Below are 18,094 nucleotides of genomic sequence, written 5' to 3' on the forward strand. Positions count from 1 at the left end.
CCCCCCCCCCCCCCCATTATCCAGCGAGCTCCTGGTGATAATTGCGGTAACTGCTACCTCTTCCACACACCAACGGAGGTGGAGGACTTCATACTGAAAGCAAAGCATCAAACCGAAGGGTAATTACACGGCCAAATTAAAGGATCTCACCAAGACTTGACAGATTAGGAAAAAAAGGTTTTGTTTTTTTTAAATGTAAGAAATTAAGAAAGTTTAAGATTAAATAAAATCCAGTCAACTTTGTTCTGACAGATAAATAAAATATATTGAGGAAAAGTTAATTTCATATTTGTGTGTGAATATTTTGACATAAGAAATCTGAAAAACATGACAGATTTATAATTTTTTTAAAGAAAATACAGGGGAAAAAAGGTTGGCATTTAATAAGTTTTGTGAAAATAAGTTTGACATTTTTCTAAGGCCTGAAAGACTCATGAAAATCAGACAGGAAGAAAAATGTGTAATGTAAATTAAGTTTCGACTGCTCCCTTCTTTAGGGGTTGCCACAGTGAGAAAACTTGCACAAACGATTTGACAATTGTTTTGTCTTTCTGCCGCAACCTGGGCTCGAACTTCAGGATTACAAGATTGCGGCACTGACCATCGAGCCACTGCAGCCCCCCGTGTAATGTTAATAAGTGACTGCATAAATGTTCACCCCCTTTAAAGTGACTGTCCTAATTCAGCTCAAAGAAAAGATTATTAAAAAATAAAGTCAGGGGATGGAGACAGAAGGATCTCCAATGCCCTAAAAATCCCCAAAAGTTTTTTTAAATCCGTCATGAAGAGATGGAAGGAATATGGGACATGTGTAAATCTACCAAGAGCAGGCCGTCCTCACAAACTGAGTGACTGTGAAGAAGGAGAATAGAGAGAGACCACCAAGACACCTGGGAGCTCTCTGAAGGAGCTCCAAGCTTCAGCAGGTGAGATGGAGAGACTGTACAGATAACAGCTGATGATCAGGTTCTTCACCAGTCTGAGCTTTATGGGAGAGGGACAAACAGAAAGACTCTGTTGAAGAAAACTCAGATTAAATCTCCATTTGGGCCGGCTGCTGAGAAGCACTTGACCATGGAGTCTTCCTGGACGTTTGACAAACTCTAGTGGAGATTTGATGAGATTTCTTCAACAGTGACTTTCTCTTTCTTTTACTTCCAAATAACTTAAATGGAAACAGGAAGATGTTTTAACATGGGGCTTCAAAATAAAACTTGTGGATACTCTTCAAAATAAGAATGTAGCATTGTTATAACTAACTTAAAAAAATAGATCCCACAGTACTATTGAGTTTTATAGAGCAAAGCTAATGCATTTTGAAATTTCATGCAGTGATATTGTTTAAAATTTAAAGAATTTGTTTTGTTGTGAACATATGACAGACTGTGTTCAGAAAGATGTTTGTCTCTCACCTCGCCTGTCATTTTGTAATCTGCTCTGGTTCATTGGATCAGTATCAGACCCTGTTTGTTGTATTTCTGTTCACTTCCTGTTCTGTCATCTGTCCTCCTTTTTCCGTTATGCTGTTCTTAGATTTTCTGCTTGTACAGCATTTTTTCGTTTGACTAAATAAATTTTACTAAGTGTTTTGGTACTAAGCTGCTGCCTGAGCTTGTATTTGAGTCTCCAAACAGAACTCCCTACTGCTTTCATTTTAATGTGTGGATTTTAATCTAATGTCTAATCCTCTCTACATTATAACAGTTACATAATACCATGAAACAGCTGTTCCCCAGGAATTCCCTTTATTATCTGCTCGCACTGACATGCATTTAAATGTCCTTCCATTCCATGTCTGGCTTTACCATTTGCCTTGCTAGGGCTGAAAACAATAGGTCCATGTAATACAATCAAACAGAACTCTGCAGCCGAATAATAGCCTCCTGAAATAGATGTAATCATCTTGCAAAGCATTAGGTTGTGTCTAATCTGGCTCATGGCATGTGCCTCCAGCTGAACTCCATCACTGCAGAGTGGATCCAAATGTGGATTACTCCTCCATCATCTCCACTGCACTACTTTGTTTTCTGGAAGTTACTGAATGAGGACTCAAGCGTCATTCTTCTTACAATTTATATGAAAATAAAGGTTTATTCATTAAAACTTAGGGTATCATCAAAGATGACTAGGTTTTGCAAGAGATGTGATTCCCAGTTTCATTGTTTTTAAACATAATGGGAATTGTAATTTCCTCACGCTATTGGGCAAGTCAAAGCCACCAATCATCTACAAGACCCAGCATAATTACACACTGCACCACCCTAACTGACAACATATTTATTGATGATAACAAAAAAAAAACAAGTAGATTATCCTTCAGTGATATCAGTGATCACCTACCTGTCTTTACAATTTAGGATGAAAACTATACGAATAATTGGCAGGAGGAGAAAATTAAAATGAGGGAGAGTAAAGACAGAAAAAACAATGAATGCTTTAAATGATAACTTACTGGCTCAGAAAAAGTAATTTGTTGATAAAGTAACTGATACTGACCAAACATGTGATACATAAAAAAACAAAACATATTTACTTGTAACACTAAATAGAAAACAAAAACGGAAAGATTGGACATGGATTACAATGGGATTAGAGAATGTTAAGATAAAGAAGAATACACGCTATAGATAATTTGTAAAACTAAGAACCAAAGAAGCAGAAAAATATAAAAAATATAAGGATAAGTTCACTAAGATTTCAAGGGAAAGGTGAAAGAAATACTACAGCAAAAATATTGACTAATAACTCAAACAACATAAATGTAATATGGAACACATTAAATAAAATGATTAAAAATAGTTATAGACAGCAAAATTACCCTACGTATGTTAATGATAACTTTAAAATGGGAAACACAAATGAGGTAAAAAGTTTTAACAGTTTTCTGTAAACGTTTGACCAAACCTAGCAAAACAAACAAACTTAAAAAAAAAAAAAAATTCTGATTTTTTTTTTTTTTTTTTTTTTCATTGGAAAACTGGAATAACAGTTTGATTGAAAGAAATCCTAGTTCTATGTTTCTCACAGAAAAATAAGTTTTAGCTTTTGTAAATAAATTTGAATGCAAAATATTTATGGATTGCAATGAAATTTATACAAAAAATGTGGAAAATGTCACTGATGGCTGGGGCATCGCAACATATGGGCCGAGCAGGGCCTAGGCCCGTCCAGTCACATAGCTTACTTTTTTTATGGCATTTTATTTATCAAAAATAATAATTAAGAAAGAATGTTGTAGACTACCACTTAAATAACCTTACTAAATTTAAATGCCACTTTGATTTTAGAACCTTATATTGTCTGTGAACTGACTGTACAGTTCAGATTTAATGTATATGATTTGTTACTGATGTTTGTTAAATGGCTGCTGTGTCTGAAACTGGTTTATTTGGTCCAGTCAGGAATGCAGAGGTACATCCCTGCAGACCTGGGGTTCTCAGCGTTGGTTTCAGGCCTCACTGAACCATCCCTTTAAAAATATTTTTTATCGGCTAGTAAGTTAAAATTCTGGAAGTCTGTATTGATTATATACAAGAAAAAAACAACAGAATTCTATGAATTATTACATTTTTTTACTTCTGATTTGCGAAGTAGCTGCAAAATAAATTTTTTTGTTTGATTTTATGGTTTGAGTCAGTTCATGGGACCCAGTGTCAGACAAGCAGCCAGAGCATCTAGCTGGAGATCGTGGGGGAGTGACTGACTGAAAATAAGAGGCCTCCAGTCACAGGAAACACGTCACCTCCACCAAGTGGAAGCTGTAGTTTCTTACTTTGTTTAAGCGATTATTATTTGCAAATGGGTGGAAAAAAATCTATCTATATGACAGGAAAAGAGGGGTTTAATTCACTTACTGGATTTAGTTTTCAAATACAGAAAACAGATTTCTGGTGGCTGGAGCTTACTTGTGTTTGGGGATATAGATTTGGTTTTCCCGTTGGACATTTTACCCCATGAGCTGCAGGTAGACACCCCCCACCCCCCAGTGGCACCACAGATAACAGCAGCAGTGGGACAATTGTCGTCAATGTTTTTTTACTCTACGTTGTCGTCATTTTGTTGTTCAATGCTTTCAGTTGGCTTTCGTTGGTTTGATGAATCATGAGTCTGTGATCCTTCATCAGCAGCAGTTGTCAAGTGTGTAATCCCCAGTCTTTCATTCGTCATGAAGAAATCTGTTAAAACTAGTCTGTTACTGTGTACTCCAAACCTTTTCAAAATCTGTAAAAACTCTGAAAGTTTTCTAGTGTTTCCCCAACGTATGATTTTTTTTTTGTGTGTGTGTTTTTCAGCAAAGTATTGGTCACACTCACTCACAGACTCCAAAGTGATCTATACACTTAATTTTAGTCAGCTACAATTTTGAATATATACTAATAAATTTCAGCAGGGTTTTACTGTCTGAAAAAGTAAGTTATTCCCTCTGCCCATTGGACTTCGGTCTCAGATCAGTCTCTGCAGAAAGAGTCAAGTGAAATGAATGAATAAACCCCGATCATACAGTTACAACTTCTATAATAAGCTTTGCACAATTGTGCAGCAAGTTAAAGCCAGGGTTTCATGCTTTTCTTTTTATAATCTTGCGTACAACTGAAAGAGTTGTTAAAACGGTTACAAATAAAAGGCCTAGCATTTCATGAAGAAATGCCGAAGTTTTAAGATGATCTTATGTTAAGAAATAAACAAAGTTTTTTGGTCAAACCTTGAAAATAATGTTCTGCGTAATCCCATACAATATAATGGGATGCCATGCTCTGGGTATGTGTTGTGAACGCCTCTCAGCTGCTACCACATTTATGTGTTTGCTAAGGTCAGTTGGTGGCCATCTTGAATGGAGTTGGATCCAAAATTTAATAAATTGTAGACGTACATCTAACAATTTTTATTAAAAAACTGTCCAGTGGTACATGTAATATTTTATAGCAGACAAACAGCATTAACTTTAAATAGTTAATAACAAAGTTTTAAACTGAGATTTTATGCAATCTGTTAGCACTCAACTTATGTGTTGGGGTTGACTCTCAGCTCTACAGCCTTGTTGTGAACTTTGTATGTCCACAGATATCCGGGAGTTTTATGAAGTTACTCTGATAAATACTGAGAAGAGCTGTGAGGAAAAGTTGGAGGAGGTCAACAGCATGGCAGACAAGTGCAAGAAAAGTATTTCTAAACAAACCTCTGCCAGTCCGTTGGAGGAGGTGAGTCTCTAATGAGCTTATGCTTTGTTCAAAGAAGATGAGTTGGGCAACAAAAGGTAAATATGAATCAGGAACCAAGCTACAACATTTTACATGTTTAGGATTTTTATTATTATTATTTGTTTTTAAAATTCAACAGTGTGTCTGGTGCTGTTTCGTAGTGTGTTACCTGAACACAAGATTGGGATCCATTATATGCAGTGGATTGAAAAAGTTTTCACCCCTTTGGTGTGCTTTTATTTTTGTTGCCTTACAACCTGGAAATGAAATGGATTTTTATTTGATTATAATAATGGATCTACACAAAATACTTCATATTGTTAATGTCACATTAAGGAAGAACTTGTTTTAAATATTTCGACATGCATACTGTTACAGTAACAAACTGTAACAACCTCATTTACAATGTGAATGTTACAGTTATTTACCGTGTAACATTCAGTTACGATGGAAATGTTAAATTTGTCACAGTGAGGTACAGTGTGGATGTTCAGCTACAGTTTGACTGATACGGTTGGTCTTCATGTGAACATGTAACTGCTTTAGCACTGTCTTGTTTCCAGCAGAGGGAGCAGTACAACTCTGAATCTATCTAGAAATGATAGTATCATGACCAAACTTTTTGCTTTGAGCTTTCCAGTTGCCCAAAGTCTTTGTCTGTTTAACGTATACCATAACAGTAATTTATGTCTTGCATTTTTTTTTTTGTTGGTATGTTTTTGTTAGTTTTTTTTTAAAGATCTTTTAGTAGTTGAACTATATATCTCAACATGTGAGCTAGACTTCTTTTTTTGTATCCATTTTGTTGTTTCATTCATTTCTTCTTACATGAACTAAAGTTTAATTCAACCCAGCACATCTTTTCCAAGCAGCACTTGATTCCTTAAGATGAAGTTTTTAGCTCTGTAATCCAAACAACAATGAGGTCACTAACTCGAAGGAGATTATCAACTGCACAGTAATATCAGCAGAGAAAGAGAAATATCAACAAGTGCGCTCTGTAGAGGACAGCCTTTGTATATGGTCAACAAAAAGTTCTGTTGGAATTAATGAAGAGTTTACTATGTTATTGTTCTGTTCATGAAACCCTTTTTATTCAAAATGCCAAGATATTAGTGAAGAATATATGTGTTTGGTTTGCATACAGGACGGGTTTAAAGACTAAGTGCACAGCAGTTTTTTAGGGAATGAAACAAGCTTTTAGCACTTTGGTTACTGCTATCTGCACAGAGGAGTTCAAATTAGTCTCATTCAGTCTGTTTGTATGAGCAGCAGCCCTAACACAAGAGGTTATAGTGTTCCTTCCTTCTAATGCAATAAGTCGAGGCTGCCTGAGCTGCCTTACCTGAAAAGATTAGCTCTGTTGCTCTGGCACAGGAAGTCTGAGCTTGGAAATGTGTACAGTACGAACACCTGGGGACTGTGAGTGTATAGGTGCTTCTTTATCTACAAATGAAGGCAGTTATCAAAGTGAAAATCTGCAACCGAAACCAGGATGGCTCCACTGAACAGGTACCAGGGTCATTTCACGTGGTGTGTGATGTACTGTAGCTTTAAGACTTTTAGTGTTTGTTTAGGAGGGTTACCCAGGAGTTGGATCTTACTCTTACGTATTGACTTCACAGGATGGTTGTAAGTCTGACGCTTATTAGATTCAGCTAGTAAGTTGTGTTTGGCAGTAACTCTGACATGTTCTTCACTGGTTTCTTCAGGGGTATCAATGAGTGATGGCAAAGATTTGATACCACTCAAATGTCAGCCTACATCTGAGGTTGTATTAACTCTCCTAAAGCCCTTGTAACTTCAGGTCCATTTGACCTGAAGGCCACGGGAGGGTTAAAAAAATTAAGCCCTGCTAATAACCAGATGGGTATTATATTATAACCTGACATGTAAAACATTTTGTTGTTATTGTGTGTGCTGTGTTTAGTTGTGGTTTAATTCTACATGTCAACTCTAAAGTATTGAAGATTTCTGCCATGTAATTCTTTTCATACTTAAACATTTTAAAACAAGTTTTAAAAGTAATACAATCATGATGTAAAATTGGAGTGTGGGAAAATTGACAACTCTTGAATGATACAAAACAATGTAAGGTACACTTTAGTTTCAGGACAAACAGTGGGATTGGTTTTCTTGTTATAAATTAAAGACCTAGCATTCCTTAAAGGAAAACATGCATCTCCTGCTGCCTTTTATGCCAAAGTTTTGAAAATAATGTTATGTGCAATCTCATTTATTATTGCAAGATGTCAAGCTTGAAAAGTTAGTTGTGAACAATTCTTAGCGACTATCACACCAAGTTTTAGGTCAATATTTCTAAAACAGAGCTAAAGAGTTATAGCATTTTTTGTGTTTTATAAGATTAGTTGGCTGTGGTAGCCATCTTGAGTCAGGTTGATTCCAAAAGTTAATTAGTTGTTGATGTACATCCATTGGCTACTTTCTGAGAGTTTTATTTAAATTTGTCCAATGGTTCTTGAAATATTTTGCTAAAAGACAAACACATGAAAACACACAGATACAGGAGCATAAATATTATCTTCCACCCTTGTATTTTTGGGCCTCACTGATCATCACTGCATTCTTTTTTCACTGAATAACTATTCAAAAAGATCCTTCTGGAGCATATGGTGCTCTCTCCACAGCGAGAGTGAAGTGTGGTGTACTGCTCTGCCTAGCAATAAGTTGCTTTCAGTTATATCTAACATCTGTGTGTGAAGCACTATCTGCTGAAATGTCCTAGAACCATAATGTTTTATCTATTTATTTGTTTATTTTGTATTTTGAACAAAAAAACACAGCTACTGGATTTTACAGACTTTTGTTTGACAATTTACTTGTAGATGCAACAATGTGATACTTGTCCCGAATGAGCCGATGAATTATACTTTTCCTGACATGACTACCATCTTTTTTGGAAGGCAGCAGTGCAGCAGATTGCTCCTCTTTCTTAGTTTTGTCTTCAGAGGTGCAAATACCATCAGCTCTGGTTAGGCAGTAAACGTTTCACCCTAATTGAGTGCTGCAAACAGTGCTGAGTTTTGAGAATCAAATATTTTTTGCCCTGGCAGTTAATATGAATGGGGTTTTCTTTAAATGCTGCACAATACCTCATTTAAATGTGGGCAAATTTTCCAGCACAGACAGATGCTGTTTAGTTGATGTCAAAGTTTGAGACTCCAAGCTCCCTTCGCGAGGGCTTGAAGAGTTAAACAGATATGTAAAATCCCAAATTGCACCTGCAAAAGATGTTCAGTATGTTGATGAATCCAATAGTGATTCAGCTAAGGACTTTTAACTATAGTTTAATATACTGACAATTTTATTTTAGTTAATTTTATTTTTAACAATCAACTTCGGCATTTAAAAGGTTAGCTTTAAAGTGTTGAACTTAAAACTGTTGACTCACAGCAAGAAGGTTGCTGGTTCAAAACCCAGCTGCTGCCTTTCTGTAGGCAGTTTGCATGTTCTTCCTGTGCACACATGGGTTTTCTTTGGGTACTCCGGTTTTCTCCCACAGACCAAAAACATACATTTAGGTTAACTGGCAACTCAAAATTGTCACTAGGTGAGTCACTTATGTGTCCCTGAGACGGACTGGCAACTTGTCCAGGTTGCCCAGCTCTAGTCTAATGACTGCTGGAGACAGGCACCAGCTCCCTGCATCTCTGCACAAAAAGCAAGTAAAACAAATGGTTGGATGGAACTTCTGGCTTTTGTTGGACAACCCCAATCCTGAAAAAGTTGAGATGTGTAAAATGTAAATAAAAATAAAATGCAAGAAATTGCATATCTCATAAACCCATATATTTTACACAATGTAACATAATAAACATAATAATTGTTGAAACTAAGAAATTGTACTATTTTTAAGAAAAATAAGGTAATTTTGAATTTGATGTCAGTAATTTAATGTCCATGTTTCCCACTGTGAAGCATCTCTTTTTTTAAACCTCTAGGAACTGAGGAGAGCAGCTACTGGAGGTTTTAGAGGGAATGTAGTCCCATTCTTGTCTGATGTAGGAATCTAGCTGTTCAACAGTCCTGGGTCTTATCTTTTTGTTTCATGATGCATCAGATGTTTTCAGCTGGTGAGCGGCCGGACTGGAAGCAGGGCAGTTCAACACCCAAGCTCTTCTATGAAGCCATGCTGCTGGAATGGATGCAGTATATTGTTTGATATTGTCTTGTTGAAATATGAATCCGTGTATGGTTCGTTCTTTAGTTTTTTCGTTTCAAAATAAAATTGCAAAAACAAAACAAGCATGTGTTTTTTTGTTTTTTCATTTTTAAAACAAAATTAGAAAAACGGCAATTGCAAAAATAAAAAAGGGGTACGTTTTGTGTGTTTTTGTTTTGTTTTTTAACTGCAATGGTTAAACCAAAGATGAGCTTTTATTTTGTTGTTAATTCAACGGGACCTTATGGTGGAACCGAAAATGAAGTCCTGAACTCCCGGCACATAACTTTTTCAGTTACCAGTAGGTGGCGGTAATGTACACCTTCAGTTTCTTGCCAACCACCATTAAAATCCACAAGAAGAAGAAGAATTTTTTCAGTTAACACTTCAGAATCTACCAGTTTAAAAATGGATACGTTTGTCTTATTTAGAGGGAATCGACGCATTTCATTTAGAGCTGATGATCTTACCATCAACAAGATTTCTTTAATATTCCAAGTAAGTAATTAAATCAGTACATTACCGCCACCTACTGTTAACTGAAAAAGTTATGTGCCGGGAGTTTAGGCCTTTGTTTCCGGTTCCGCCATAAGGTCCCGTTGAATTAACAACAAAATAAAAGCTTGTCTTTGGTTTAACCATTGCAGTTAAAAAAAAACAAAGCGTATCCCTTTTTTATTTTTGCAACTGCTGTTTTTCTAATTTCCTTTTAAAAACAAAAAAACACATGCTTGTTTTGTTTTTGCAATTTTATTTTGAAACGAAAAAAACAAAGAACGAACCGTACACGGATTAATATGCAAGGCCTTCCCTGAAAAACATGTTTGAATGGGAGCATATGTTGTTGCATTGTAAATACGCATATGCTATAATGTACTTTTCTGCCTTGATTGTGCTTTTCCAGATGTATAATCTGCCTATGCCAGAGGCACTAATGCACCTCCATATAACCAGGGAGGCAGGCTTTTGAACTGAATGCTGATAACAGGCTGGATGGTCCCTCTCTTCTTCAGTATGGAGAATGTGGTGTCTGTGTTTTCCAAAGAATATAACATTTTCATTTGTCTGACCACAGAAGTTTTCCACTTTTCCAAAGGCTATTTAAATCAGCTTTGGCCCTGAGAAGATGGTGGTGTTTCTGGATGGTGTTCACATCTTCCTTCTTCTTTGTCTGATAGAGATTTAAGCAGCACCTGTAGATGGCTCAGTGAACTGTGGAACTGTTCCTGAGTCCATGCAGTGATGTCCAGAAGAGAATCAGACCTGGTCTTGATGCAGTGGCCCCTGAGGGCCTGAAGATCTGGGATGTCCAATATTGACTTTCAGCCTTTCTAAAATGCTTTTTTAAATACTCGGTCCTCTTACTGACATTTTGCCAAATAACTTAACTGGTTGCAAAAGCACGGCATGGCAGAGCAGTGGTTAGAGTTTTCGTCTCACATCAAAAAGTTTTCAGCTTTGCCTCCTGGCCTTTCAGTGTGGAGTTTACATGTTTTCCTCACGCACACCTGGGTTTTTTCTGGGTACTCTGGTTTCCTTCTGCAGACCAAAAATGTGAATATGTTCATTGGTAACTCTAAATTGTGTAATTGTGTGAGAAATTGTTTGTCTTGTTTGTCCCCCCACCTATCGCACAATAACTGCTGGAGATGGACATCAGCTCCCCGTGATGTGGAAAGGAAAAAAGCAGGCAAAGAAAATTAATGAATGGTTGTAAAATGCTCTCCCAAATGTTTCTTATTTGAACTACTTAGTCAGCCTTTTGCTGACTCGGTACCAACTTTTTTGAGATTTATTGCTGCCATCAAATTCAAAATTTATATTTTTTTTCCTAAAAATGGTACAGTTTTTCAGTAAAAAAAAATTATGTTTACTATGTTCCACTATGAATAAAATATGGATTTATGAGATTAGCAAATTATTGCCTTTGGTTTTAATTTACATCTTACACAACAATCCAAGTTTTTCAGAATTGGGGTTGTATGCTACAAAATAAAATGTAAATGAAGACTTGCAAATTGAAGGACAAAATAAAGGTTTAATATGCCAACTCCAGCATGATAAAATAAATTCATGACAGAGTTTAAACTAAGATCATCTTATGTTAAGAATTGATGGAGTTGTTTTCGATTTGGTAAACATTTACTTTTTATTTTAAAAATAGATGTCTTTTTCTTTCTGTATTTTAATTTCTTCTCTTTCTTTGAACTGACAGCAGCTCCAGTACCAAGAAAGAACCCCTCTTCCTCCTGACCAGGGATTTCCACGACTCCTCAACCACATGCACACGCCTGAGCTCGTTCATGTGTCAGAAAAGAGCCTTTCTGAGATCGAGAAAGTTCATGGTTACGTGTCCCATTCCCACATCTCTCCTCTGAAGGTTGGTCCCTGATTCTCTTTTCTTCCAGAGCAGTTTTTGTTTTTCAGTTGGTATAAAACCCAACCTTCATCCTGTTTCTGTCATTAATGTTCTGCAACATGGTCTCTTGTGCACATTCTCCACTTGATTCCCTCTGTAGTTTTAGAAGAGGCCATAGGAATACCTAAATGATTTATGTTCCCTCTATTTTTTACAACAAAAGAACCAACTTCATTAAGTTCAAAACTGAAAAGAAATGTTTTAGCTGTGGTTTGTAGTTTCAGGTTTAAAAAGATCCAAATTCTTTATCAGGCACCACCCAATATCAGCGGTACCCCTGTCCCACCCTCAGCCATATACTTAGACAATGCTAGACTGGAAAATGTGGACCACTTCAGTTACGTAGACAGCCGTTTATCGATGAGGAGATACAACACTGCCTCAGCTGTGCCAGTGGGTCTTTTATCAGAATCAGAAAAAGGGTCTTTGAAAACAGCGATCTTCAGACCAGGACAAAAATTCTGGTTTACAAAGCAGTTGTGCTCCCAACACTGCTGTCTGGATCAGAAGTGTTGAACATACAGCAGGCATCTGAGGGCTCTAGAGGCACAACATTAGTGGTACCTCCAAAAAATGTATAGAATCGGCTGGGTGGAACGAAGCACCAACATCAGCGTCCTGGAAGAAGCTGACATCTCCACCATTATTACCATCATAGCCTGACACCAGCTACGATGGACAAGACACATCATCCATATCCCAGATTGCCATCTCCTCAAGCAAGCGCTCTATTCCCAGCTTATCATTGGTGTTCTGGTAGGTAAAAAAAATGCACAAGGATAACATTGAAAGTGCTGTATTTACTTTAAAAACTTTGAAGATAATGCAGGGTGGCCTGGAGAAGACTGGTTCATGAAGGCCCTGCACTGTATAACGAGGACCTCCATCGTGTTGCAGCAGACACCGGAAGTAGAAAGCCAACACGAAAAAGGCCCAAGCTCAACTCACCACTAGTCACCCATGTCCACATTGCACAAAAACGTGCAAATCCAAGATTGGCTTTTTCGCCCACCTGAAGACCCACAAGGACTTAGACGTAGGATAATCATACTCAACTCAGAGTGACCGCCAATGATGAGTTCCAGCTGTACTCACTATGAATTAAATAAACTGTATAGAACTGCATTAAATCTTGATGTTTTGGACTGAATTGAATTTCATATGATTTAATATGACTGGATTTGTTAATTCTCTGTATAGTCTCCTGAAGTTGATTTTGTTGTGACTTTGGCAATTTATAAATAAACTGAATTGAATCAAACCAACTCAACCCTTTGATACTCGGAATGAAGTAAAACTGTGAGTTGCAAAGGACGTCTTTAAAAATGGTGGAAAAGTCAAACACAATTGATGGATGTGATGTGCAGAAGATCCTGTGCTTTTTGTTGCCTTGAAGTTTAAAAAGTTTGTCTCCAGCTGATGCAGTTTAAAACTGGAGTTGAAATAAGAGGGAATCAGCTGACAGCTACAACTGGATTAAAAAACAGAACCTAATCCACCTCTTTTGGTACAAGGGTACAAAAGAATGTACAGCCAGGAAGAGGATGTTCAGATAATGGAGCCGACTCATCAACAAGATACTAAGTTTCTGTCAGAAACATGAAATCTAACTCACAGGAGAAATATTTGTTAAGGAGGTACATCTTCTTAGCCAATGATCAAGCATTCAGCAGAGTCATATGGAGAGACAGTTGCTGCTGTCTTCATTTTCTCACTACTAGTATATGTTAGACTCTGGCAGTGGTTCTAAAGGATAAAAGATGGACATTAAGGAGAATCCAACAATGCCAATTTACATATACAGTTAAGTTTTCATCAAACACATTCCATAAACTTGTCTCCTGTTCTTGTCTGACCCTTTTTCTTCTGTCTTCCTGTATTTTCTGTTCCAGGCAAGCCCTGCTCCAGTCATTATCAACACTGAAACTTTTGACTCAAGTTCCTTTGTGAGTTCTGTTTGTTTGTTTGTTTGTTTGACTGTTTCTGTGATAAAGGTGGTGTACTTTTCATAACCCTCACATTTTGGATTTTTGTTTAGAGATATTGATATTTTATGCTTTGGAGTTCAGTCCATTCTGTCTGGGTTTCATGATAACCCAGCCATGGATGGTGTGTGTGTTTGTGTGTTGTTTGAAGTTAGGTCAAGAAGTGAGGTGATGATCAGCAGCAGTTTGGTTTTATGTTGAGGAAGAGCTCTACAGATGTGATGTTTGCTTTGAGAATGTTGATGGAGAAGCTCAGAGAAGGGCAGAAGGAGCTGCACTGTGTCTTTGTGGATCTAGAGGTAGCATCAGACACTGGGCCAGGAGAGGAAGTGTGATTATTTATGAGGAAGTTAGGAGTCGTGGTGAAGTATGCAAAGGTAGTTTCGGAACATGTACACTGAGTGAGACAGTGGTGAGATGTGCAGTAGGAGTGACAGGTGTGTCCAGGGTGGGAGTGGGATTACACTAGGAATCATCGCTGAGCCCCTTCCTGTTTGCAGTGATTATGAACAGGTTGACAGATTAGATCAGGCAGGAATTCCCATTGACTGTGATGCTTTCAGATGACACTGTGATCTACAGGGAGCATGTGAAAGAGAGCCTGGGGTGGTGGAGTTACATTCTGGAGACAATCAGAAGCAAAGGCAAAACAGAATCCATGTGTGTGAATGAATGGGAGAAAGGTGGAACAGTGAAGCTGCAAGACATATGAGTACTGAAGGTAGATGAGTCCAAGTACCTGAGCTCAACCTTCCAAAGCAATGGAGAGTGAAGTGAAGTGAGATTTATTTATTTCAACTCTCTTTATTGAATTTGGTAGCTTGACATGCATCAATCAGTAGGACAATAAGAAAACAAAACAAAAAGAAAACACAGTAGTTTCAAATAGGTGAGAAAAACAAGTGCAAGCTAATTTCTCCCAAAACCCAACCCACCCCAAACATCCCCGAGTCTAGGTCTAAGAACAAGACAAACAGCTAACAGAGATCCAATCTCTGCGACAACTTCAATCAACACGACAACCACACACCTCCATCCATCCACACACATTCCAAAGAAAAAACAGACAAAGTAAGAAAGAGAGAAAAAAAAATGAGAAGATAAGAGGGCATACAGATAGTTTAACTTTCTTCTGTGTCAGGGAGTAAAGTCATAGTCACTGCCCAAGATAGGAAAGGTCTCCAGGTCTCCATAAATTTGCTGGTGGAACCCTTAAGTGAAAATCTGAGTTTTTCCAGCTTCAGGTTGTAAAGGACTTCTCTAACCCATTGGTCATGAGACGGGGGAATGCTTTGTTTCCATCTTAGTAGAACAAGTCTTCGAGCTAGAAGGGTAGTGAAAGCTAGGGCTTGTTTTAAAGAACGCGAGAGGCCCGGGTCTGAAGGGATGCTAAATATAGCCGATAATGGATTGGGAAGAATTGTCTGATTATATGCTTGACTAAGTAATTTAAAAATGTCCCCCCAAAACCCGCTTAACTTAGGGCAGGCCCAAAACATGTGAGTATGGTTAGCTGGCGATTGTCCACACCTATTGCACACGTCACTGACTGATGATGACTGAATTCTAGCTAATTTTGCATTTGTGTAATGCACTTTATAGAATATTTTGCACTGGATTAGGGCATGACGGGTAGATAGGTAGGTAGGTACATTTATTTATATAGCACTTTTCAGCACAAGGCGACTCAAAGTGCTTTACAACACAAGAACAAAACTACAGACAAAGTTACAGAACACAATTAAACACAATGAAACACAAAAGCTAAACAAGATAAACTAAACTAAGTGTACAGTTTGGATAAATAATCTAAAACATGAGAATGCTACACTAATGATACCGAGCTTTCTAAACGGGCACAAATTGAGGATTTATGAATCAAATTCTTAGCAGCCTCTCATTGTTCCTCCTCCACCCCAGCACCCAGCTCCCCCTCCCATGCTGTTTTAACAAGAGCTGCAAAGTTTGAAGTATTATTGTTGATAGAATTATATAAAAATGAAATAACTTTTTTCCATTGTGGGTCTAATTGTAGGAGAGTATCCAAAAGTGTTTCGGGGGGCTGATTGGGAAAGTGAGGGAACACTTTTTTAACATAATCCCTGGCCTGAAAGAACCAAAACAGATGAGAGTTGGGCAACTGGAATTTAGATGAAAGTTCTGCAAAAGATGAAAAGGTATTGTTGCTATAAAGATCCTTTACAGTCTTGATCCCCTTATCATGCCACAAGTTAAAAACTAAATCAGTGACTGAAGGCATAAAGTTGCAATTTTTGGCTAAAGGAATTTGTGTTGAGGGTCCGTGCAGGCCAAACTTTTTCCTAAATTGGCTCCAGATAGTTAATGTAGCCCTGACTATGGGATTGTCTTCTACTAGGGACAGGGGCAAGGGAAGCTGAGAACAAAGCAGAGAGGACAATGAGTAACGGCTACACGCCCTTTCAATCTGCACCCAGGCAGGTAAAGCGTCAGCGTCATGTCTCCAATATAACAGTTTCTGTATATTAGCTGCCCAGTAGTACTGCTTAAAGTTGGGAAGAGCAAGTCCGCCCTCATAAGTGGGGGACTGTAGCACCGATTTACGAAGTCTGGCAGGTTTTTTGAGCCATAAGAATTGCGATATCTTCCTGTCCAATTTGTCAAAAAATGTATTTGTAATCAGTATAGGGACATGTTGGAAAAGGTACAAAAATTTGGGGAAAATAACCATTTTAACCAGATTTGCCCGTCCTACCAAAGATAATGGCAGCAGGGACCACCGGTCAAAGTCCTTCTCCATGCTCTCTAATAATGGCAAAAAGTTCTTATTCATCATATTAGACATAGAAGAACAGATAAATATTCCTAAATAATGAAATCCTGCTTCTGCCCATTTAAAAGGTGAAATTGACTGTGAAAGGCTCCTTGCCAGTGAGTTCAAGGGAAATAATTGGCTTTTCTGGTAGTTGAGCTTGTAACCTGAATGCTTGCTATATTGTTCTAGGATGTTAAATATTATTGGGAGAGATGTATGAGGATCAGAAATGTATAAGAGCAAGTCATCCGCATAAAGGGACATCTTATGGGTTACACCTGCTCTTAGAATACCCTTAACACCTTCATCGGCACGCAATCAGATGGCAAGAGGCCCTATTGCGATGGCAAATAGCAAGGGGCTAGAGGGCATCCCTGCCTGGTGCCCCTTCCAAGAGGAAAGGGTGAAGACACAATGTCATTTGTTTTAATTGAGGCCACTGCTGATGAGTACAGCAGCTTAACCCAAAGGATAAAATCATTATCAAAGCCAAAGTGTTCCATAACTTCATATAAAAAACTCCATTCGACACGATCAATAGCCTTCTCGCCATGAAGGGATACGATTATTTCAGGTAATAGGGTACCTGGCGTATGGATTATATTGAGAAGACGGCTGGTGTTATGAAATGACTGTCGTCCTGTCATAAAGCCTGTCTGGTAATGTGGGGAAGTACTCGCTAAAGACAAGTTGCAAGAATTTAAAAAAAAAATTTAAAATCTACATTTAGAAGAAAAATAGGTCTATAGCTACTACATAATGAGGCATTTTTATCATTTTTAAGGATCAGGGATATTGTAGCCTCTGATAGCGTACTAGGCAGGCGCCTGTTTGAAAAGGCCTCATTATACACCTCTGTCAAGGTCGGTGCCAAAAAGTCAATATTAGCCTTATAATATTCTGAGGAAAAACCGTCAGGACCAGGGGACTTGCCTGAATTTAAGGACTTGATAGATTCTTGCACCTCCATTATAGTGATAGGCCCACCCAGACCTCTCAATTCATTATCTATCTGTGGAAAACTGATATCATTAAGTATATTGTGTGACGAGGGTGGAGTAATAGAGGTATACAATTCTGAGTAGAATGACGCAAACCTATCATTTATCTTGCTGGGATCAGAGAGAATCTCCCCTGTAGCTGACCTGATGAATGGGATTAATTTAGAGGTTGCCTGAGCTCGAGCTTGGAAAGCCAGAAGCAGAAGCTGAAGGGAAAAGAAGGAGAACTGCTTTAGTGCCGGGTTTCTATGTCTCCATGGATCTACCAGTCCCAACTGGGTTTTAAAAACATTAAGGCTTTTAACAGCATTCGATAATGGAAGTGTTCTTTTTGAGGATCTGTCTAAGCAGGTATCCTGGATCATATTAAAGTCTCCCCCTAAAATTAAATAATGTTTTTCAATATCAGGCATGGAAGAAAAGAGTTTGGACACAAAGGTACTGTCATCCCAATTTGGCCCGTAGACGCAAGCTAGTATCACCAGAGAGTTTTGCAATTTACCAAACACAATTA

The 18,094-nt window shown here is 37.9% G+C and overlaps 1 protein-coding gene across 13 annotated transcripts in view; it reads left to right on the top strand.

The window, feature by feature from the left end:
- Window positions 1-18,094, top strand: part of dlg2 (discs, large homolog 2 (Drosophila)) — a 104,758-nt gene that overhangs the window by 6,650 nt on the left and 80,014 nt on the right. For 8 of the 13 annotated variants that reach the window (XM_017435120.3, XM_017435124.3, XM_017435125.3 and 5 more), the window contains 3 exons: window positions 5,062-5,198; window positions 11,597-11,761; window positions 13,693-13,746. In XM_017435120.3, the coding sequence (XP_017290609.1) occupies window positions 5,062-5,198; window positions 11,597-11,761; window positions 13,693-13,746 (356 nt within the window). The other 5 variants (XM_017435126.3, XM_037979148.1, XM_017435122.3 and 2 more) reach the window with 4 other exon arrangements.

Source organism: Kryptolebias marmoratus, linkage group LG13 (genome assembly GCF_001649575.2).
Source record: "Kryptolebias marmoratus isolate JLee-2015 linkage group LG13, ASM164957v2, whole genome shotgun sequence".
NCBI classification, from domain to species: Eukaryota; Metazoa; Chordata; class Actinopteri; order Cyprinodontiformes; family Rivulidae; genus Kryptolebias; species Kryptolebias marmoratus.